Genomic DNA, 23,554 nt, shown 5'->3' with positions numbered 1-23,554 from the left:
CACTGAATGCTGTTTTGCTTCTTGCCTTTTTTTGTAAAAGCTAAACTCCTTTTCGGATTTCTTCAGTTAGCGGAAACAGGTACTAGTGTAGGTCTTTTGTGAGAGAGAGGTGGTGTAATATGAACTTTCAAAAAGCGGGAGTACCTGTATTTATTGAGCATTAGTTTTGTGTAAAGGTCCTGTCTTAAGATAGTCAGAGTTTAAAGACAGAGTCAATTGGGGCGCCTGGGTGGCGCAGTCGGTTAAGCGTCCGACTTCAGCCAGGTCACGATCTCGCGGTCCGTGAGTTTGAGCCCCGCGTCGGGCTCTGGGCTGATGGCTCAGAGCCTGGAGCCTGTTTCCGATTCTGTGTCTCCCTCTCTCTCTGCCCCTCCCCCGTTCATGCTCTGTCTCTCTCTGTCCCAAAAATAAATAAACGTTGAAAAAAAAAATTAAAAAAAAAATAAAGATAGAGTCAATTAAAGAATTACTTAAAATACTATGTGTACTAGGGGTAGCATTGTTGTACCTGTAATCTGGTATGCACATGGGGACATAACAGTTCACAGTGATGTTTCCTAGTGAATATATTACCTAAACTGGGTCTTTAAGGAAAACAGGAGGACATGTCATCAGAAGAAATGAGTGAAGGTGTAGCATTATGGAAATAGGTAATATCATATACAGTGGTCTCGTGTTAAGAGAGAATATTTGAAAGAGTATTTGTACTCGCTATCTTTAGTTCTTTTTCTGCCATTCAGTCCTGGCTCTTTGTTTCACTGTAGCAGCTCTTGTCAGGGTCACCAATGATGTCCACATTGCCACATTCAGTGGCTGGTTCTCTGTTCTCAACTTTTGATTTATCATCATCATTTGCCACAGTTGGTCACTCTCACCTCTTAAGACACTTTCTTCAGTGGCATTTGGGACACATCTTAGTGTAGACATAGGTATTTCTTGGTTTACTTATTCTTTCAGCAAATATTTATTGAGTACCTGTTATTTGCCAGGGACTATTCTTTTTTTTAAATGTTTATTTATTATTTTTGAGAGAGAGAGCACGAGCAGGGGAGGGGCGCGCGCACACACACACACACACAGAATCTGAAGCAGGCTCTAGGCTCTGAGCTGTCAGCAAAGAGCCCAACATGGGGCTTGAACCCAGGAAGCATGAGATCATGACCTGAGCAGAAGTCAAACATTTAACCGACTGAGCCACCCAGGTGCCCCTAGGCTCTGTATTTTAACATTCTCAGGTAGTATGTGAACATATTAAAATTTGAAAAGCGTGCTCTAGATCATTGGTTTTCAAAGTGTGTTCCTTTAACCAGCAGCATTAGCCTCACCTGAAAACTTGTTAGAACTACAGATTCTCAGGCTTCATTCTTACCTAATCAGGAACTTTAGGTAAGACTCAGCAGTCCATTTTAGTCACGTCCAGATGATACTGATGTAGTTTAAGTTTGAAAACACTGCTCTAGATTCCTGATTCTCAGCCCTGGCTGCATATTAGAATCACTTGGACAGTCAAAAAACAAAGCAAACATAATAAAACCACCAATGACTGAGTCTCATCCCTGCAAATTCTGATTAATTTGTTTAGGATAGCTCCGAAGTATAGTTTCTTTGTTGTTGTTTGCTTCTGTTTAAAAATTTTAAGCTTCCCAGATGATTCTAATGCAACCAGAGTTGAAAACCACTGTTCTAGGGGCGCCTGGGTGGCGCAGTCGGTTGAGCGTCTGACTTCAGCCAGGTCACGATCTCGCGGTCTGTGAGTTCGAGCCCCGCGTCGGGCTCTGGGCTGATGGCTCAGAGCCTGGAGCCTGTTTCCGATTGTGTGTCTCCCTCTCTCTCTGCCCCTCCCCCGTTCATGCTCTGTCTCTCTCTGTCCCCCAAAAAATAAATAAACGTTGAAAAAAAAAAAGTTAAAAAAAAAAGAAAGCCACAGTTCTAAATATAGTAGTAATCCATGTTTAGCTGGTGGGCTAGGGAGTCAACCTGAAAAAAACTTAAGGTCTGGTCAGATTTATTCACTTACTATTATGTATCATATAACGATGTGGATAATTTGCTAGATATTGAATTCCCTTTAAAAACTTCAGACCTCTTCACTCTTACCATTACTATTTAACATAGTGCTGGAAGTCTTAGCCACAGCAATCAGACAACAGAAAGAAACAGAAAGCATCCAGTTGGGCAGGGAAGGAGTCAAACTTTGACTATTTGGAGACAACGTGATACTCTATATAGAAAACCCAAAAGACTCCATCAAAAAATTGCTAAAACTAATAGTTGAATTCAGCAAAGTTGCAGGATATAAAATCAGTTTGCAGAAATCTGTTACATTTCAATAAATCAATAACAAAGTAGCAGAAAAAGAAATCAAGGAATTGATCCCATTTGCAGTTGCACCAAAAACAGTAATACCTAGGAATAAACCTAACTAAAGAGGTAAAAGATCTGTACTCCGAATTCAGCAAAGTCGCAGTATATAAACTCAATGTACAGAAATCTGTGGCATTTCTATACATCAATAATGAAGCAGCAGGAAGAGAAATCAAGGAATTTATCCCATTTACAGTTGCACCAAAACCCATAAAATACCTAGGAATAAACTTAACCAGAGAGATAAAAGATCTGTACGCTGAAAAATAAAGAAAGCTTATGAAAGAATAGAAGACACAAAGGAATGGAAAAACATTCCAGGCTCATGGGTTGGAAGAATAAATATTGTTAATATGCCAATACTACCCAATGCAATTCCTATTAAAATAACTCCAGCATTCTTCACTGGAATTCACCAGAATTCTTCACAGAGCTAGAACAAAAAATTTTTAAATTTGTATGGAACCAGAAAAGACTCGGAATAGCCAAAATTATGTTAAAAAGAAAACTAAAGCTGGAGGCATCTCAATTCTGGACTTAAAGCTGTATTACAAAACTGTAATCATCAACACAGTATGGTACTGGCAGAAAAACAGACACATAGATCAATGGAACAAAATAGAGAACCCAGAAATGGACCCACAAATGTATGGCCAGCTAATCTTTGACAAAGCAGGAAGGAATATCCAATGGAAAAAGGCAGTCTCTTTAGCAAATGGTGTCAGGGAAAACTGGATGGAAATGTGCAGAGGAATGAAAATGGATCGCTGTCTTACACCATATACAAAAATAAATTGAAAATGGATGAAAGACCTATGTATGAGAAAAGAAACTACCAAAACCCTAGAGGAGAACACAGGCAACAACCTCTTTAACCTCGTCTGGAACAACTTCTTACAAGACATGTCACTGAAGTCAAGGGAAACAAAAGCAAACATGAAGCATTGGGACTTCCTCAAGATAAAAAGCCTCTGCACAGCAAAGGAAACAGTCAACAAAACCAAAAGGCAGCCTATGGAATAGAAAATCTTTGTAAATGACATATTGGATAAAGGTTTAGCCTCCAAGACCTATAAAGAACTTATCAAATTCAACACCCAGAAAACAAATAACCCAGTTAAGAAATGGGCAGAAGACATCAATAGACAATTTTCCAAAGAAGACATCCAGATGGCCAACAGACACATGAAAAGATGCTCGACACCACTCATCATCAGGGAAATACAAATCAAAACCACAAGGAGATACACCTTATACCTGTAAGAGTGGCTGAAATTAACTCAAGAAATAGCAGGTGTTGGTGAGGATGAAGAGAAAGGGGAACTCTCTTACACTGTTGGTAGAAATCCAAACTGGTGCAGACCCTCTGGAGAACAGTGTGGAGTTTCCTCAAAGTTAAAGATAGAACTACCCTATGATCCAGCAATTGCACTATTAAGTATTTATACAAAGGATACAAAAGTACATATTTGAAGGGGCATTTGCACCCGATTGTTTATAGCAGCATGATCAACAATAGCCAAACTATGGAGAGAGCCCAAGAGTCCACTGACTGATGGATAAAGAAGATGTGGCATATATATAAAATGGAATATTACTCAGCCATTGAAAGAATGAAATCTTGCCATTTGCGATGATATGGAGCTAGAATGCATTATGCTAAGTGAAATAAGTCAGTCAGAGAAAGAGAAATAACATACGACTTAAGTCATGTGTAATTTAAGAAACAAAATAGATGAGGGGTGCCTGGGTGGCTCAGTCGGTTAAGCGTCCAACTTCGACTGAGGTCATGATCTCACGGCTCATGGGTCTGAGTCCTGCATCAGGCTCTGTGCTGACAGCTCAGAGCCTGGAGCCTGCTTCAGATTTCTGTATCTCCCTCTCCCCCTCCCCTGTTCATGCTCTGTCTCTCAAAAATAAATAACATTAAAAAAAACAACAACAGATGAACAAATGGGAAGGCGGGGAAGAGGAGAAAGGAAAACAAACCACCAGAGACCCTTAGAGGACTACAGTAGAGAACAAACTGACGGTTGATGGAGCAAATTGGGAGGGAGATGGACTAGATGGTGATGGTTATTAAGGAGGTCACTTGTGATGAGCACTGGGTGTTGTATGTAAGTGATGAATCCACTGAATTCTCCTGAAACCAATATTGCACTGTATGTTAACCAAAATTTAAATTAAAAAACAAAAGAAAACAAAAAAACTCCTGACTTGTTGCCTAAGGACCTCCCATGCTGGACAGCATAAATCTGTATGTTTGGAGATTACCAAAAAAAAAAAAAAAAAAAAAAAAAAAACAATCCTCAGTATGGTTTTCTGTTTATTGATGGATCTGGTCAGTATCATCAGGGACTTAAAACATTAAAAGGAAGATATCATACATCATCAGTTCAGAAAAATGCTCACTCACTGGGGACCTGAAAGCTTCACTTAATGGGCAAAGTTACGTGCATCCTGGATGTATCAAGATGATGTATCAGATGGTGATTTCAACAGACTCCAGGAATAGTTGCAGTGGGTCTGCCTGAGTAATTTGGGCCATGGAAAGACCAAGATTGTCCATTAATAAATTCCATTTTGGAGTCAGAATCTGCACTCAGAAATAAACCAAATATGTTAATATTTGATAGGACATATAAATACATCAAAAGGACAGATCATCCCTACCCTGTGAAATTCTAAAGTGGATGTATTTGCATAGACAGTTCAGATAGCACAATAGGTACATGTCCAGTCAGAAAAGTAGTGGAATGCTGTGTTTTGAAGGGCTTGAGACCACATGTTGCTGTTAACCAAGCATAAAGCAGCCACTAAAGAGCAGTCAGACTGGCTTCAGTCTGTAAGGCCAGCAAGTTCTGCATTGTGTCTCAGTATGGATCAGTATTCTGAGGCAGCATAGCACACTGGCAAGGGGTTACACCTAACCAGCATAAACAAGCTGCTTTGGTTACTGTGGTAATCTGTTCTAATTACAGGTAGATCATGGCATCACCATATTGGCCAAAGACTGCAAGAATGGGTACAAAGGCCTTCATAGCTCCTGGATTTCCTATCTAAAGTATTACCATCTGTTGGCCAGTGTGATTTAAAGGTGAATTGGATTGTTAAAACGTCAAGTGAAATATAGTGCCTGTCTTAAGACACTGGCATGCATATCCATCTGAGGTAGTAAGCATAGGGGAAAAACACTAACTTCTTGGTGTTGGTTGAGTACTAGAATGAGGGGATAGGCATGGGACAAAAGATTGGAGTCCATACGCAGGCTCAATTCATTATAACACCACAAAATTCTTAATTTATTTTTCTTCTGGGATGGACAGCTCATAATGTTGGATTGGCAAACAGGAAGTTCTGATTGTAGGAGTTGTTAACTCAGATTTCACTCTAAAAGTTACCTTGTTATTCACAACTGGGGGGAGAATATCTGGTTTTACTTTAACCCAGAGGCTGGGGAAAATAGGGATAAAGCAGAATGACAGATGGGACATGAAGTGAGAATTCTGGATTATAACATTGCTATGGATGGATGGTGTCAACATCTTGACGGAGCCCAAAAAAGGGAGAGATCATTGTCATGGATGCTTAAAAGCATGGAATATGAGGCATAACAGAGAGTACCTGATTGAAATTAAAGAACCAGAAATAAATTGTTGGCAAGAGAAGTGTACATAGCCTATTCCCCAAATCAGAAGAACTGAGCTGTGCAGGTTCCTTGTCAAGGAAATGCTCCTGCTCTTCCTGTGAATCATGTACCTAGTTCACCTCCAACAAAGAGGACAACCATTTTCTGCTTCAAATCCATTGGAATCTCTTTTCAGTTCTGTGGGAGACTGACTTTCTTAGGAGATACAGTACTAGACACCACTGCCTCCGGTGGGGAAGCTCTCATTACATATTTATTTCAGTCTGTGGAGCAAATTAAAATTGCCACAGGCAGTTGCTCTTAAGAATTTTTCAGTTTTTGCTTGGAATGATGTTGCTCGTGATATTATTTAAATTAGCCACAAGATGATGATGTAACCAAGTCTAACCACCTCAGTGTCCATATTTTTACAGGTGGTTGATCAGGGTGCAAGGCATAATACCCAACCAGGAGTGGAAAGTGAAAGGCCATTCTAAGTCTTGTAACATAGGTGATGACTAACTACAGACTCTATAGATTAGTCATCATTACTTGGTTGCAGTGTGACTTTTCTAATTATTAGTTAACTTGTGGACAATGTTATTTAGCAAAGGTGGCACTACTAGCATGGTAAGAAATATTACCGGTAACCTGGATGTTAGATTCAGATGGCATGCACTTGGAAAGGGTAATATTTGTAACCCCGAAGAGACTGTGTAAGAGAGTGAGGGTGACTTGATAAGGAGTATGAGAGGGGCACCTGGGTGGCTTAGTTGGTTAAACATCCAACTCTTGATGTCAGCTCAGGTCAGGATCTCACAGGTTGTGAGAGCAAGCCCTTTGTTGGGCTCTATACTTAGTGTGGAGCCTGCTTGGGATTCTCTCCCTCTGCCTCCCTCCCTCCCTCCCTCCCTCCCTCTCCCTCCCTCCCTCCGTCTCCCTCCCTCGCCTCTCTCTCCTTTCTTCTCTCTCCTTCTGCCCCTCCCCTGCTCACACACACTTTCTGTCACTCTCAAAATAATAAACTTAAAAAATCAGAGTATGAGAGGCTTGGTAGGCGCCCCCCTCAACGAGTTGTTATGTTTTTAAAATTAGTGATATACACTATAGAATACGATTATAAGAAATTGAAAGGTGTAGAAAAATATTTACCCACATCTTGTAATCTGGAGATAATACTACTGTGTTTTATTATTTTTTTTAAGTTTATTTTGACAGAGGGAGAGAGCGAGCCAACGAGAGGCAAAGGGAGAGAGAGAATCCCAAGCAGGCTCCATGTTGTCAGTGCAGAGCCCAACGTATGGCTTGATCCCAGGAACTGTGAGATCGTGACCTGAGCCAAAATCAAGAGTCAGATGCTCAACTGACTGAGCCACCCAGGCGCCCCTAATATGTGTTTTAAATTGGCACCCCAATTTATTTCTGGTTCTTTAATTTCAATCAGGTACTCTCTGTTATGCCTCATATTCCATGCTTTTAAGCATCCATGACAATGATCTCTCCCTTTTTTGGGCTCCGTCAAGATGTTGACACCATCCATCCATAGCAATGTTATAATCCAGAATTCTCACTTCATGTCCCATCTGTCTCTCTGCTTTATCCCTGTTTTCCCCAGCCTCTGGATTAAAGTAAAACCAGATATTCTCCCCCCAGTTGTGAATAACAAGGTAACTTTTAGAGTGAAATCTGAGTTAACAACTCCTACAATCAGAACTTCCTGTTTGCCAATCCAACATTATGAGCTGTCCATCCCAGAAGAAAAATAAATTAAGAATTTTGTGGTGTTATAAGCCTTTTTTTTTTTTTTTTTGGTAAGCTCTATGCTCAATGTGGGGCTTAAACTCGTGACCCCGAGATCAAGAGTCACATGTTGTACTGACTGAGCCAGCCAGGTGCCCCTTCTTTTAAGCCTTTTAGATACATATATTCCTTTTTAAAAAGTCTTTGTGTTTTTAGAGCAGTTTTAGGTTTGCATCAAAATTGAAAGGAAGGTACAAATTTCTCATATATTCCCTGCCCCACACATGCATAGCCTCCCCAATATCCACATTACTCACCAGAATGGTACACTTTTTACCAAGGATGAATATACATTGACACATCATAATCACCCCAAATCCATGGTTTACCTTAGGGTTCACTCTTGGTGTTATATATTCTATGGGTTTGGACAAAAATGTACAGTGACATCCGTCATTATAACAACATATTTTCACTGCCGTAAAAATACTCTGTGCTCTGCCTGTTCACTCCCTAGCTCTACCACGCACAACAGGTAACGTTTTGCCTTTTCCAGAATGTCATGTAGTTGGAATCATACAGTACGTAACCTTTTCAGATGGACTTCTGTCATTTAGTAATATGCATTTAAGTCTCCTTCATGTGTTTTCATGGCTTGATAGCTCATTTCTTTTTAGTGCTAAGTATTCCATTGTCTGGACGTACCATTTATCCATCCGCCTACTGAAGGACATCTTCCAAGCTTTGGCAAGAGTGAATAAAGCTCCTGCAAACATCTATGTGTAGGTGTTTGGGTAGACAAAAGTTTTTAACTATTTTGGGTAAACACTAAGGAACACAATTGCTGGATTATATGTCAACAGTATGTTTAGTTTTGTAAGAAACCATCAAACTGTCTTCCAAAGTTGTACAATTTTTGCATTCCCACCAGCAATGTATGAAAGTCTCTGTTGCTCATCCTCCTCAGCATTTGGTATTGTCAGCGTTCTGGATTTTGGCCATTCTAATAGACATGTAGTGGTGTCTTGTGATTTGCATTTCCCTGATGACATGATGTGAAGCATCTTTTCGTATGCTTATTTGCCATCTGTATATCTTCGTTGATGAGAGGTATGTTAAGGTCTATGGCCTACCTTCTCTGACATTACCGAGTCTGCTTTGGATTCTCTCCTTCCCTCTCTTTCTGAACCTCTCCCCTGCTCGCGTGCTCTTTCTCTCTCAAAATAAATGAATAAACTTAAGGGGAAAAAAAAGGTCTTTGGCCTAATTAGTAATTGAGTTCTTTATTTTCTTATTGTTGAATTTTAAGAGGTCTTTTAGATAAGAGTTCTTATCAGATGTGTCTTTTGCAAATGTTTTCTCCCCATCTGTGGCTTGTCTTCACATATTTTTGACATTGTCTTTCACAGAGCAGAAGTTTTTTATTTTAAGTAAGTCCAGTTTATCAATTATTACTTCATCTATCACGTATATGGTGTTGTATCTAAAAAGGCATCACCATAACTGAGGTCATCTAGGTATTTTCCCATGTTTTTTCCTAGTAATTTTATAGTTTTATGTTTTGTATTTAGGTCTATTATCCATTTTAAGTTAATTTTTGTGAAGGGTGTAAGGTCTTTGTTTAGATTCACTTTTTGCATGTAGTTGTCCATTTGTTCTAGCATTATTTGTTGAACAGACTTTCTTTTTCCATTGTTTTGCTTTTGCTCCTTTCTCAAATACCAGTTGATTATATTTATGAGGGTCTGTTTCTGAGCTGTCTCATCTATAAGTGTTTTTGAGTTCCACTATATGTTCAGCAATATACTAGGCAATATGTGGAATACAACTTAACTGTAATATTGACTCCAAGAATACTAGGAAAATACTCATGCTTTCTTTCTCATTAAGAAAATTGGAGGGCACCTGGGTGGCTCAGTTGGCTAAACGTCTTTCAGCCCATGGTTTGTGAGTTCGAGCCCCATGCTGGGCTCTGTGCTAACAGTGTGAAGCCAGCTGGGATTCTGTTACTTCCTCTCTCTCTGCCCCTCCCCTGCTCACCCTCTCTGTCTCTCTGTCTCTCTCTCAAAATAAATAAACTTTAAAAAAAAATTTTTTTAAAAGAAAGAAAAAAAATTTGGAGCTGGTCTGGACTGAGAATCCAGATGCCCAGGGTATAATGTAGCAGCAAAATAAGTTCCAAGGCCTACAGCTCTTTCATTCAGATGTTTCCATCTGTGCAGTTGCAGATTTCCAACATCCTTTTTCAGATCCATGACAAGGTTATTCTAGCAGAGAAAGAACACTGCATTGGGAGACAACCTGGGTTCTAGTCCTGACTATCATTAACTAGTACGGAAACATTAACCAGAAGATATTGAAGCTGGAGAACTTGTTGTGGAGTTCACATTTTTTGTAGGCAGCTGCACAGCCTGGGTCAAAGAACATTAGCACAGTGGAGTCATGTATTTTCATCTGCTTACCTGGTATGCCCAGCTTAGCTCTAAGCCCAGCTCTAAGCTGGCAAACAGACCCACTCATTGGGGCGGCTTTATCTCAATATAGATAGGCTTCTAGTAACAATAAAGGTGGTTCAGATTTCTGTCTGTTCCTTATATTATGTGTTCTGAGATGAAAGTACCTGCAGCCATGAGTAGAAATCCATTTTTAGTATTTTGTCATTTACGGATTCTTTATTTTTTAATGCTACACTCCAGGCAATAAATCTTTGTGAGGAGGGAAAGTTCCTTAGCTGTTTAGTAATGCTGATGAATTTGATTGCTTGGAAATTAGTATATGAACAGTGAATTAAGGATGTGAGATTGTTAAAAGTAGTCTAAGGTTAATTACTTATGGGGGTGTTGGTACAAATAGGAGTTGTGATTATGGTAGATATTCCAGAATAAATCTACATTGTCACTTCAAAAAAAAAAAAAAATTGGAACCATCAGAACTGTCAGATTTTACCTACCCATCAGCAGTACATCCCGCTCCTATCTCATAGTAATCTCTCCATGTGTGAATGAAATCCTGCTCCAGATCTCATTGCCTGCTCCAGAGTTTCTCCCTGGTCACCTATATCAGTATTGTTGATGATTCTTCTAAGTTGATTCCTGTTAGCACATAAAATATGCTTAAAAGATAGTCTTTTCAAGAAACAATATTAAAAACAAATGAATATCCACATGGGGAAAAAAATGAACCTCACCATATACAAAATGTAAGTCAAATTAGGTTATATACCTTAAACACCAAAGGTAACACTATAAAATTTCTATTAAAAAAGTATAGGAAATAGGGCATAAAAAGGATAACGTAAGGAAAATTATAAATAAATAATATAAAATTGTAATAAAATTAGTGTAAATAAATAATATAGAATTAAAACTTTAGACTTTCAGGTAACTGAAGACAGTGGTGGGTATGTAGTAAGTAACCTTCCAGAGTGTCATCCCCAAATAATTCAAAATCACTTCACAAGTATGCAGTTTCTATGCAAAGCCCTAGCCTTGCCATTACTTAAGCAGAGAATACCAAAACTGTGAAATAACCGTAAGTAAAAAGAGAAAAACAAATTCTACCTACAGTTTTATAAGCTCTTTCCTCCTTATCACTGAGCTCTGAGCAGGGAGCACCTTAACCAAAAACAAACAAAAAACAACAAAAACCTATGAAAGCAGTATCTTGATTGAATACTGTAAGAATAAAAACAAAAAGAACTATAGATAATGCTATAACCTAGTTAGTAAAATTGTTTCCTACAGGGCTAGCAATTCTGAAACAACTTTGTGTATATCATACTTAAATAGACTTGAGGTTATGAAAGACTAATTTCTCACTCTTAGAAGAAGTTATACATAAAGGAAGAAGTCTTCAGTGAACCCTGTGGTTTTGGATTAGAATCAGATGTATCAATATGAACTCATGGTTTTTAGATATATACACCCAAAGATACATAATATAGCCATGTGTATATACATGGGTTAGTACACTACATATATTTCTCAGTTCTGTCTGCAGCCTAGAAGGAATAACACTCCAATATCAATGGCCACCTCTGCTGCCCAGATCTTGTTCTCTAAATACCATTTGCCAATAAAAGGCTTCCTAGAGAAGCAGTTAATTACAGGGCTGGAGCAGGAAAAATGCTAGATGAGCCTGGAATATATTGTGGTTCCTCAAAGTAGGTCAATGCAAAACAGATGTTGGCTTGTTGAAAAAATAAGGGAGCCAACCTGAAGGATCTCCTGAAGGTCAAAGATGCAACAATTTGAGCTACAAGCTAAATAATGATAGTATTGAATTTTAACCCATCGAATAAAACAGGACTATCAAACAGCAGACCCTGGGCTAAATATGGCCTGCCATCTATTTTTGTAAATAAAGTTTTATTGGAAAACAGACATGACTATTTGTTTTTGCAGCCTTTTTTTTTTTTTTAATAGTCCCTCTAAGGAACCCTTTTAGGTATTTTTTTCTTAATTGCCCCAACCCACCACAAAATTTTATTACCACAGATATACTATATATCAATTTATGTACCATATATGTATCTATACTTTCTTCATAAAAAGAGTAAGACCTTCACACCCACAAGAACCAGTTCTTAACCCCATGGAAGTGATGTTGCTCCCAATGAGAATGCATGGTTTACATATCATCAATGGCTGATTTGGAATTATAACCATAAAGTTGAGTAGCTGTAACAGAGGTTGTATGGCAGGCAAAGCTTAAAGTATTTACTGTCTGTCACTTTACAGAAAAAAAATTGTTATTAAAATACCCATGGGGGCATCTGGGTGGTTCAGTTGGTTAAGCATCTGGCTCTTGATTTCGGCTCAGCCCATGATCTCACAGTTTGTGGGTTCGAGCCCCACATTGGGCTCTATGCCGACAGCACAGAACCTGGTTGGGGTTCTCTGTCTCCGTCTTTCTTTGCCCTTCCCCTGTTTACTCTCTATTTCTCTGTCTCTCAAAAATGAATAAACATTTTTTAAAAATCTTAAAATTCCCATGAATTCAACTGTATAAACAATGGATTAAATAAAAGAGGGGGTGCCTGGGTGGTTTAGTTGGTTGAGCATCTGACCTTTGATTTCCACTCAGGTCATGATCTTGCGGTTCGTGGGGTGGAGCCCTGAGTTGGGCTCTGTGCTGATAGCACGGTGGAGCCTGCTTGGGATTCTGTCTTTCTTTCTCTCTCTGCCTCTACCCTGCTTTCACATGCACTCTCTCTCTCAAAATAAATAAATAAACTTTAAGAGAGAAAATATAGTTCTTCCTATGGCCAAAATAAAGACAAGAATTAAGTGTTTGTGAGGATGTGAAGAAAAAAGAACTTTTGTGCACTATTGGTGGGAGCATAAATTAGCCACTGTGAAAACAGTATGGAAGATTCCTCAAAAAATTAAAAATAGAAATACCATATGATCCAGTAATTCCAGTAGTAGGTATTTACCCAAAGAAAACAAAAATTCTAAGAGATATACAAAACCCTATGTTTATTACAGCATTATTTACAGTAGCCAGTATGGAAGTAACCTAAGTGTCCATTGATAGATGAATGGATAAGGAAGAGGTAGTATATTTACACACACACACAGACTATACTATACAGCTATAAAAAAGGATGAGATCTTGCTACTTGCAGAAACATGGATGGACCTAGAGGGTATCATGCTTTTTTTTTTTTTTTTAATGTTTGCTTATTTTTGCCAGAGAGAGAGTCAGAACATGAACAGGGGAGGGGCAGAGAGAGAGGGAGACACAGAATCTGAAGCAGGCTCCAGGCTCTGAGCTGTCAGCACAGGGCCCAACGTGGGGCTTGAACTCACCAACCTTGAGATCATGACCTGAGCTGAAACCAAGAGTTGGATGCTTAACTGACTGAGCCACCCAGGTGTTATGCTAAATGAAATAAATCAGACTGAGAAAGACAAATACCATATGATTTCACCCATGTGAAGCATAAAAAACAAAGCAAATGAACAAAAAGCAGAACCAGACCTAAAAATACAGAGAATAAACTGATGGTTGCCAAAGGAAAAAGAGGTAGGGGGGTAGGCATACTAGGTGAGAGGGGATGAGGGATACAGGCTTCCAGTTATGGATAAGTTATGGGAATAAAAGACACAGTATAGGGAATATAGCCAATGATACTATAATAGTGTTGTATGGTGACAGATGGTAGCTACACTTGTGGTGAGCATAGCATAACATATAGAGAAGTTGAAACACTATGTTGTACACTTGAAACTAATGTAACATTGTATGTCAACTATACTCAAAAAATTAAAAATTAAAATTAAAAAACTTTCCTTACGGTAGAATTCCAATCAATAAATGTAGAAGAAAAGAGGAAATAGGAGGATCGCATAAGGCAAATAGTACAGTAGCAACTGTTTCAGGCAAGGCCTAGCAGTGGATGCTAAAATTAGTGAATGAACGTTTGAGGAGAAACAGGATCTGCATGGAGTCAAAGCATCTCCCCTAAAATACATATTGACAACAAAGAGAAGCTTTGTAGTAACCTTACAGTGGAAAAACGTGGCAAGCACCAGCTTATCTAAGGAATTGAGGTAAACATCATCAGTAATAATGCATATTGACATCCTTGATATGATGAACTAAGAAGAACAAATACAATTTTTGTGGTATACTTGCCAAAAATGCATGATCTCACTCCAATTATGGAAAAATGTGTTACAAATCCAAATTGAGGGACATTTTACAAAATAAGTGATTAGTACTCTTCAAAAGTATAGCATCATATATTCTCTCCCACTCTCTCCCTCTCTCAAAATAAATAAACATTTTTTTAAAAAGACTTTAGGAGCACCTGGGTGGCTCGGTCGGTTAGGCGTCCGAGTTCGGCTCAGGTCATGATCTCATGGTCCGTGAGTTCGAGCCCCACGTCGGGCTCTGTGCTGACAGCTCAGAGCCTGGAGCCTGCTTCGGATTCTGTGTCTCCCTCTCTCTCTGCCCCTCCCCCGCTCATGCTCTGTCTCTCTCTGTCTCAGAAATAAATAAACGTTAAAAAAAAAATTTAAAAAGACTTTAAAAAAAAAAGGGGCGCCTGGGTAGCTCATTCAGTTGAGCATCCAACTCTTGGTTTCTGCTCGGGTCATGGTCTCACTGTTCATGGGATGGAGCTTCAGATTGGGCTCTGTGCTGATAGCACAGAACCTGCTTGGGACTCACTCACTCCCTCTCTCTTCCCCTCCCCTACTGGCTTGCACTCACGTGTGTGCGTTCTCTGTCTCTCAAAATAAATAAACATTAAAAAAAAAAAAAGGCTTTCAAAAGTATACCATCATGAAAGACAATCAAAGAAACTGTTACAGAGATTGAAGTTGCTAATGAGAATTAAATGCAACTATCCTACCCTGGATAGGATCTTGAAACAGAAAAACTTCAGTGAGAAAACTGGTGAATTTTGAATAAGTAGTTTAGAGGGGGTACTAATGTTAATTTCCTCTTTCTTATTGTACCAAGATTATACTAGAGCAGTGGGGTGAGGGATTTAAGAGAACTGTTTATACTATTTTTGCAACTTTTTGATGAATCTAATTAGTCTAAAATAAAAAGTCTCAACAATTTTTAAATCTTTTGGGGCACCTGGGTGGCTCAGTTGGTTAGACATCCAACTTCAGCTCAGGTCATGATCTCGCGGTTTGTGGGTTCAAGCACCATGTGGGGCTCTGTGCAGACAGCTAGGAGCCTGGAGCCTGCCTTAGGTTCTGTGTCTCCCTTTCTCTCTGCTCCTACCCCACTCATGCTCTCGCTCTGTCTCTCAAAAATAAATAAACATTAACAAAAAATTTTTAAAAATTAAAATCTTTTGCTGTTTAAAAGATACCATTAAGAAAATGAAGACAGTCCCCAAACTGGGAAACACAGTTCCAAAACATATGTTTGAGAAAAGAATTGTATCCAGAATATATCAAGAACTCTTACAATGCAGTAATAGGACAACAGACCAATTAAAAAATAGGCCAAATGCTTTTTGCCCAGAGTCCGACCCAATTGTAGGAAGAGCACGACAGTGTCCAGAGGCTCATACTCTGGACTTTCTAGTCATAGTACGATGAAGTAGAGCCCCTGGGAGATTGAGAGTTGGGGGAGTTTATGGAGAGCAGGGAGATCTCATAAAGTTACATTTGATGTCCTAGACTCTTACGCTGCACATGGTTGGAACTAATTAGAAACAGCGTATCAAAGGCTTTGAAAACTGAACTATAATCATCCAGCTTCCAAATTGGCCCCTGTGGTGTGTACATGTGGTAATACTACAAAGGCTTTAAAAATTAAACTAACATTGGGACCATAGAAGGAGAACTGGGACATGTGCCCTGAACCTAACCAGAGTGCTTGCCTGCTGAAACACAGCATTCTCTAGAGGATTTTAACAGGGCCCAGGGTTTATAGCACAGTATCCCAAATGTCCAGGATATAATCCAAAATGATCACACAAAAAATTAGGAAATTCTGAAGAACTTATAAAAGACAGGGGGCGCCTGGGTGGTGCAGTCGGTTAAGCGTCCGACTTCAGCCAGGTCACGTTCTCGCGGTCTGGGAGTTCGAGCCCCGCGTCAGGCTCTGGGCTGATGGCTCAGAGCTTGGAGCCTGTTTCGGATCCTGTGTCTCCCTCTCTCTCTGCCCCTCCCCCGTTCATGCTCTGTCTCTCTCTCTGTCCCAAAAATAAATAAACATTGAAAAAAAAAATTTAAAAAGACAGTAGTTATCAGCCCCACAATGAAGTAAGTGTTGGAATTATCAAAGAATTTAGAGCAGTTGTTATAACTATATGCCGTGAAGTAAACGGGAATGTTCTTGAAACAAATGAAATGTTTTAAGTTCTCAGCAAGGAAATAGAAGCTGTAGAAAAATGGAATATTTTTGGTGAAGTTTTGGGGTGGTGGGGGTCTGGAGCCAATGACCAAGAAAGAATTCTTGAGACTTCTTTGGTGCAAAAAGGTGATTTTATTAAAGCACGGGGACAGGACTCTGGGCAGGAAGTACGCACTGCAAGTGTGGGAGGTGACCGTTTTATGTGGGGGGAGGTAGGAGATAAAGTCCAGAGGGAGTTTCCAAAGAGACTTTCACTTGCTAAAGACTTACTAGAGGCCTAGCTATTGTCAAACTAAGGTTGTTTTTCCCTCTAGCAAAGCATTAACATTAAAATAGTAGGGAGTTCCTGGACTTTAGGACACTGATGGGATTGCCTTTTTCTGGTAAACTGTTGGAGACTTATTTGTTTTTTGTCATTTCCTGTTTTTGGGTAGCTGGGAGCTACTGATCAATTTAGGAAGTAATGTCATTTTAACAAAATTGCAGTATTACAATATTATATATAACATGTTGTAATTATATTACAGTGTATCTTTCCACTTATTTAGATCTTTTAAAAATGAACGATGTTTTGTACTTTTCAGTGTACAAGTCTTGTACTTTTTTGCTAAATTCATTCCTAAATGTTTTGTTGTTGTTGATGCTATCATAAGTGAAATTGTTTTCTTAACTTAATTTTCAGATTGTTCATTGCTAGTGTATAGAAATATAATTGCTATTTTATATTGACCTTATATCCTACCACATTGCTTATTAACTCTACTTGGGATTTATTTTGTTGTTGTTTGTGGATTCCTTAGGATTTTCTTTATACGAGATTATATCATCTATAAGTAGAGATAGTTTTACTTCTTCCTTTTGTTTCTTGTTCTTGCCTAATTGTCCTGTTCAGAATATCCAGTATCATGTTGAATGGAAGTGACAAGAGGTGACATCCTTGTCTCCTTCCTGTACTTAGAGGGGAAACTTTCAGGCTTTCACCATTAAATGTGATAATAGCTGTGGGTTTTCATAGATTCCCCTTTATCAAGTTGAGTAAGTTCTCTTTAATTCATAGTTTGTTGTGTATTTTTATCACAAAAGGGGTTGGGTTTTTGTCATATGCGTCTTCTGTGTCTATTGAGATTAATGTATATGGGTTTGTATTTGTTTTACTTTTCTATTTTTTTTAGGATTGATTTTTATTCTATTACTATGATATATTGGTTGACTTTTATATGTTGAGCCAACCTTCCATTCCTACTTATCTTCCCTCCCTCTGGTTACTCATTTAGTATTCCCTGACTTGATGAATACCATCTAAGCCATCCAGATGCTCAAGCCAGAAGCCCAAGAGTCATCTTAGACCTTTCTTTCCCCCCACTCACTACATCCAATCAGTTGATTCTGTCCTAATACCCTCCTAACTTTTCCCACTTTCAACTCCTCCTTGACTCTGAGGCCAGGAGTGATTTTTTTTCTCCTAAAGATGAATCTCATAACCTAAATCTATTTGTAGAAAAATTTATGAAGGAGAAATTTGTATTTACTTCGTGCCTCCTGCTAATGTACATAAACCATTACCAACTGTTTGGTCTTTGTCTTGTTTTTAAAGACTCAGACTACTTTCTGTGAACTATGGGTGACTTTTCTGTTTTTTGAAATGATATTTGTGCTATAGTAACCAAAAGTATGGTATTGGTATAAAAACAGACACATAGATCAGTGACGCAAAAGTGAGAGCCCAGGAATAAACCCACACATGTATGGACATTTAGTTTATGGCAGTGGAGCCAAGAGCATAAAATGGAGAAAGGACAGTCTCTTCAAAAGATGGTGTTGGGAAAACTGGACAGCCACATGCGAAAGAATGAAACTAGACCACTATCTTACGGTGTACCCCAAAATTAACTGAAAATGGATTTAAAACTTGAACGTAAGACCTGAAACCATAAAGCTTCTAGAAGAAAACAGGTGGCAAGATCCTTGACATCAGTCTTAGCAATGTATTTGTGGATCTAACTCCAAAGACAAGGGAATCAAAGGCAAAAGTAAACAAATTGAGGGACACTTGGGTGGCTCAGCTGGTTAAGTGTCTGACTTTGGCTCAGGTCATGATCTTGTGGTTTGTGACTTCCAGCCTGCATCGGGCTCTGTGCTGACAGCTTGGAGCCTGGATCCTGCTTAGGATTCTGTGTCTCCTCTCTCTCTGCCCCTTCCCTGCTAGTGCGCTCACGCTCTCTCTCTCTCTCTCTCTCTGTCTCAAAAATAAATAAACCTTAAAAAAAAAACATATTGAAATACATCAAACTAAAAAGCCTCTGCATAGTGAAAGAAACCATCATCAAAAGGAAAAGGCAACCTACTAAATGGGAGAAGATATTTGCAAATTACATATTTGCCAAGGGGTTAATATCCAAAATATATTAAAAAATTCCTACAACTTAACAAAAAACAGCTCAAATAAAAAAATGACCAGAGGATCTGCATAGACATTTTTCTAAAGGAGACCTATAAATGGCTAACAGACACATGAAAACATGTTCAGCATCACTAATTATTAGGGAAATGCAAACCAAAACTATAATAAGATATCACCTCATATGGGTTAGATTGGCTGTCATCAAAATGACAAGAAATAACAAGTGTTGGAGAGGGTGTGGAGAAACAGGAGCCCTCATATGTAAATAAAACCCTGGGAATATAAATTAGTGCAGCTGCTGTGTAAAACACTATGGTTATTCCTCAAAAAGTTGAGAATAGAGCTGCCATACTATCCAACAGCCCCACTACTGGACATTTATCTGAACATGAAAACATTAATACAAGAAGATATATGCAGCCTGATGTTCATTACAACATTATTTACAATAGTCAAGATATGGAAACAACCTAAATATGCATCAGTGGATGAATGGATAAGGAAGGTGTGGTATATAGACATTATGGAATACTATTCAGCCATAAAAAAGAATGAAATCAGATGTTGACAACATGGATGGACCATGAGGGTATTAAGTGAACTAAGTCAGAAGGAGAAAGTAAAAAATAGTATTACTTCACTCATATGTGGAATCTAAAAAAATAAAATATAACAAATAAAAACAAACTCATAGACACAAACAGATTGGTGGTTACTACAAGGGTAGGCAGTTGAGGGGTGGGTGAAGTGGGTGAAGGGAGTCAAATGTATGGTAATAGATGATAACTAGACTTTTGGAGGTGATCACTTTGAGATGAACACAGATATTTAATTAAAATGTTATATAATTAAAACTTATATACCAATTTTACTTCAATTAAAAATGGGGTTTATAATTTATTACCATAGGAGTGTTACTAAGTGCTATTTTTGGATGCTAAGATTTTGTGTAATGTCATGTAATAAAAGAGTAAAATAGGAGAGAGGGCTTAAAAACAGATGAATACCAAAAGAGAAAGTGGCATGTGGTAAGGCTGCTACTAATTTGTTGCTGTGGTGCAATTGATCCATTGTGAGAATTCTTTTCTTGCAAAGTTTACACACATTATATCATATTACAGAGATTTTGTCGTCTATCATCATCTGGTCATAACATACATATACTAGTCAAGTAATAACTCAGTATGGATTTTTGTAGAAGTTATTTTATTTACAAAATTTTTTAATATTTATTTTTGAAAGAGAAGGAACATGAGCAGGGGGGGCGCAGAGAGAGAGGGAGACACAGAATCAGAGGCAGACTCCAGGCTCTGAGCTGTCAGCACAGAGTTCTGAAGCGGGGCTCGAACTCAACAAACTGTGAGATCTTGACCCGAGCTGAGGTTTGACACTTAACCAACTGAGCCACCCAGGCGCCCCTAGAAGTTACTTTAATTTTTTTTTTTTTTTTTGACATTTACTTGTTTTTGAGAGACGAAGTGAGACAGAGCATGAGTGAGGGAGGGGTAGAGAGAGAAGGAGACACACAATCCCAAGCAGGCTCCAGGCTCCGAGCAAGCATTCAGCACAGAGCCTGACGCGGGGCTCGACCTCACAAACCGTGAGATCATGACCTGAGGTGAAGTCGGACACTTAACTGACTGAGCCACCCAGGCACCCCCACTAGAAGTTATTTTAAATCCAAATTATATTAAATGGATAAAGTCTAAATTTTGCATTTGTATATATAAAGTTTATGTATATCAAATATAAAAGCTCTATAAACAGTTTTAAGCCAGTTTATTTATTTATTTTGCAGCCTTGCATTGCATCCTGAACGAGTATTGGTAGCAACGGGACAAGTTGGGAAAGAGCCTTATATCTGTGTTTGGGATTCATACACTGTGCAGACCATATCAATTCTAAAGGATGCTCATACACATGGTATAGCTTGTTTAGCATTCGACTTAGACGGGCAGGTATGTGATTTTTTTTCTCTTTTTCTAAACTACATCTTATAAACGTGTACTATAAGAAATGATTACAAATCTATAAATATTAAATTGGAAAGCAATTGATGAAAAGTACCTGTTTGTTCAAGGGTGGAGGTACATCGGGTGGATAGTTGATGAATATAAGAAAAATAAGAACAATAAGTGGCCTTTATTTCACATATCAGAAACTTTTTAATTGAATTAATACTATTATAAAAGCCAAAGAGATTCTGACTCAGTAGAATATTACCTAATTGTCCTAGATATTTTACATATAACTTTTCCAGGTAGTGTATGTTGATAAGACAGATGAAAGACGTCTTAGGAAGACATCTTAGGAAAACTAAGTTTCTCTAAGTAGAGCTGTATACATTTTAATTTTCAGTTATTTTAAAGGTTTCTGTTGAAGTTACATTTTTTATTGAAAATAAGGAGGTTGTTCCTATAAGAGCTATTTTTATACAAAATCAAAGTTGAAAACAAAGGATATAATTATCAGTTCCCAAATTATCATCTACTTCTAGTGAATGATTATTTTAAAAAATTAAACAGGCCAAGAACTTTTTTATGGTGTTTTCATGGAACTTGTTATACCTAAAACATATTTAAGAAGTGGTAAGAAGTTGAATTTTGCAGGTATGGTTAATTTGTAGTCTTTAACAGTTTTATGTTAAAATTAGACTTTAACAGTCATTTTAACTTTTAGAAAGATTTTAGTTGCCTGCTTTTCAGTTCATAAAATTAATTTTATAGGTTGAGATTTTATAAAAACAGATCACATTATGTTTTGTTCTCTTGAAAATGACAGATATTTTATTTATAACTAAGGAATAGCTTCTTTGAGTAGCATAGATTAATATGCCTTTCTGTTAAGAGTCTGTTAAGAGATCTTTAAGACTTAATTGGAACCTTTCATTTGGGGAAAAATGTGCGTCTAGGTTTAATATTAGTATTGTAGCAGTGATTGGCAATTACAGAACCTTAATTCATGTCCTGTTTTGCTATTTTTCAAGTCCCTTACTGTCCTCATATCAATTTTATTTTCTTTTTTAAAAGGAAGAGAATTACTCTTAACCTATCTCTTGGGAGATTAAATTTTATGAAACAAACGTACATGGATTTTTTTTTTAGTCATTTACTAAAGGTGTTATGAAGTCCACGATGTATTAACTATAAGTATCTGTATTCTTTCAACATAGATGTTTTCTTCCTAATTTTGAAATTGCTCTTTCTAAATGTTATGTGTTGCATTGCTGAGGAATTTCTTTTGTGTATATAAGGAGAAGTCATGCCCATAGCTCTTCCTAGTTGAAAGCCTTTAATTTTGCTTATTTTGTAGAACTTATAAGAAAAGCCTTTGGTACATGTATTTTATTATCACAAATCTTCATGAGGATGTGTTACTTAAAAGTTTAAGCTTATAAAAAACATAATAATAGCTAAAAGTTACTGAGCACATACTAAGTACCAGGCATTGTGCTGAGCCTGCATTATCTTATTTAATCCTCACAGCAGCCCTATGAAATAGATACTATTATTATCTCTATTTTACAGATAAAGAAACTGAGACTTAGAGAGGTTAAATAACTTGCCCCAGGTTACACAGCTAGTAAATGGAGCCAGAGCGGAAACCCAGGTCAGTCACACTCCAAAGCTCATGTTTTTAATCACAATGCTCTCCTGCCTCCCAAACATGGAACTTAGGAAGTAGTTATTTATATTTCAGAAGAAATTCAGCCATCTTAAAAACAATTAAAGCTTATAAGGAACTGTTGCCGACTGAAGATTAAGTTGAGTATCTCTGAAATTCTATTGAGAAAATGCCTTAGTTAAAAAATATATTTGAGAATATATTCACTAATATCTGAACTGTTTATGAGCTATCAACTAGGAAATAATTGTGATTTTTGCATTTTATAGTAGTGCTCTATTAAGATTTATCCAATGAATTTCCCTGTTAACAGTAATGCTGAATATTATTTTCCCAGAGGCTTTCTTCTAAATGGACTGAATATCCACTCTGACACCAGAAGTCTGCCTTACTGAGAATAATTAGGGCCTGAAAAGTCTGTTTCTATAACGCACATCAAACAGGGACTAAAATTTCTAAGTGGGAGGAAGGGAAATTTGATACTTTATCTTGCAAATACAACAGTACACTGCAAAAACATTTCTCATGTTGAACAAAATCTAAGCTGTAGTTACAGCTCTGGTGATTTACAGAATGAACTAAGAATAAAGCATTAGTTTTTAACTTAATTTTGTCAATTATATGATGGTACAAAATAAAAGGCTTTAGTGTACCTTAGCCTTTTGGCACATGATTATCAAGAGAGTAATTTTTGCAAAAATATTAGGGGAGGTCACTGGTTTTTCCAAGTGCCTTTTAGCAGTCTCTTGCTAACTTGACATATCTCAAGTGCCTATTGTATTATTCTTGAGTTTTTTTCTATTTCTCTGCCAGATCCTAATTTCTCATGATTTTATGTAGATTTTACCAGTATTTATTCCATCAAGTCCTGCCTCTCTTGCAAAATTTGTGATTTTACTTTGTGACATTGTGATCATTAGTTCTTGTGTAATGAACATTGAGACCACAAGGACCCACATACTAACATC

The 23,554-nt window shown here is 37.8% G+C and overlaps 1 protein-coding gene across 3 annotated transcripts in view; it reads left to right on the top strand.

Moving 5' to 3' along the window:
- Positions 1-23,554, top strand: part of EML5 (EMAP like 5) — a 179,326-nt gene that overhangs the window by 5,740 nt on the left and 150,032 nt on the right. For all 3 annotated transcript variants that reach the window (XM_030319747.1, XM_036064284.1, XM_036064285.1), the window contains exon 2: positions 20,761-20,920. In XM_030319747.1, the coding sequence (XP_030175607.1) occupies positions 20,761-20,920 (160 nt within the window). The remainder of the gene's footprint in view (positions 1-20,760; positions 20,921-23,554) is intronic.

Source organism: Lynx canadensis, chromosome B3, assembly GCF_007474595.2.
Source record: "Lynx canadensis isolate LIC74 chromosome B3, mLynCan4.pri.v2, whole genome shotgun sequence".
Lineage (NCBI taxonomy): Eukaryota > Metazoa > Chordata > Mammalia > Carnivora > Felidae > Lynx > Lynx canadensis.
The sequence above is the reverse complement of the archived record's forward strand: the minus strand, read 5'-3'. Positions and strand labels throughout refer to the sequence as shown.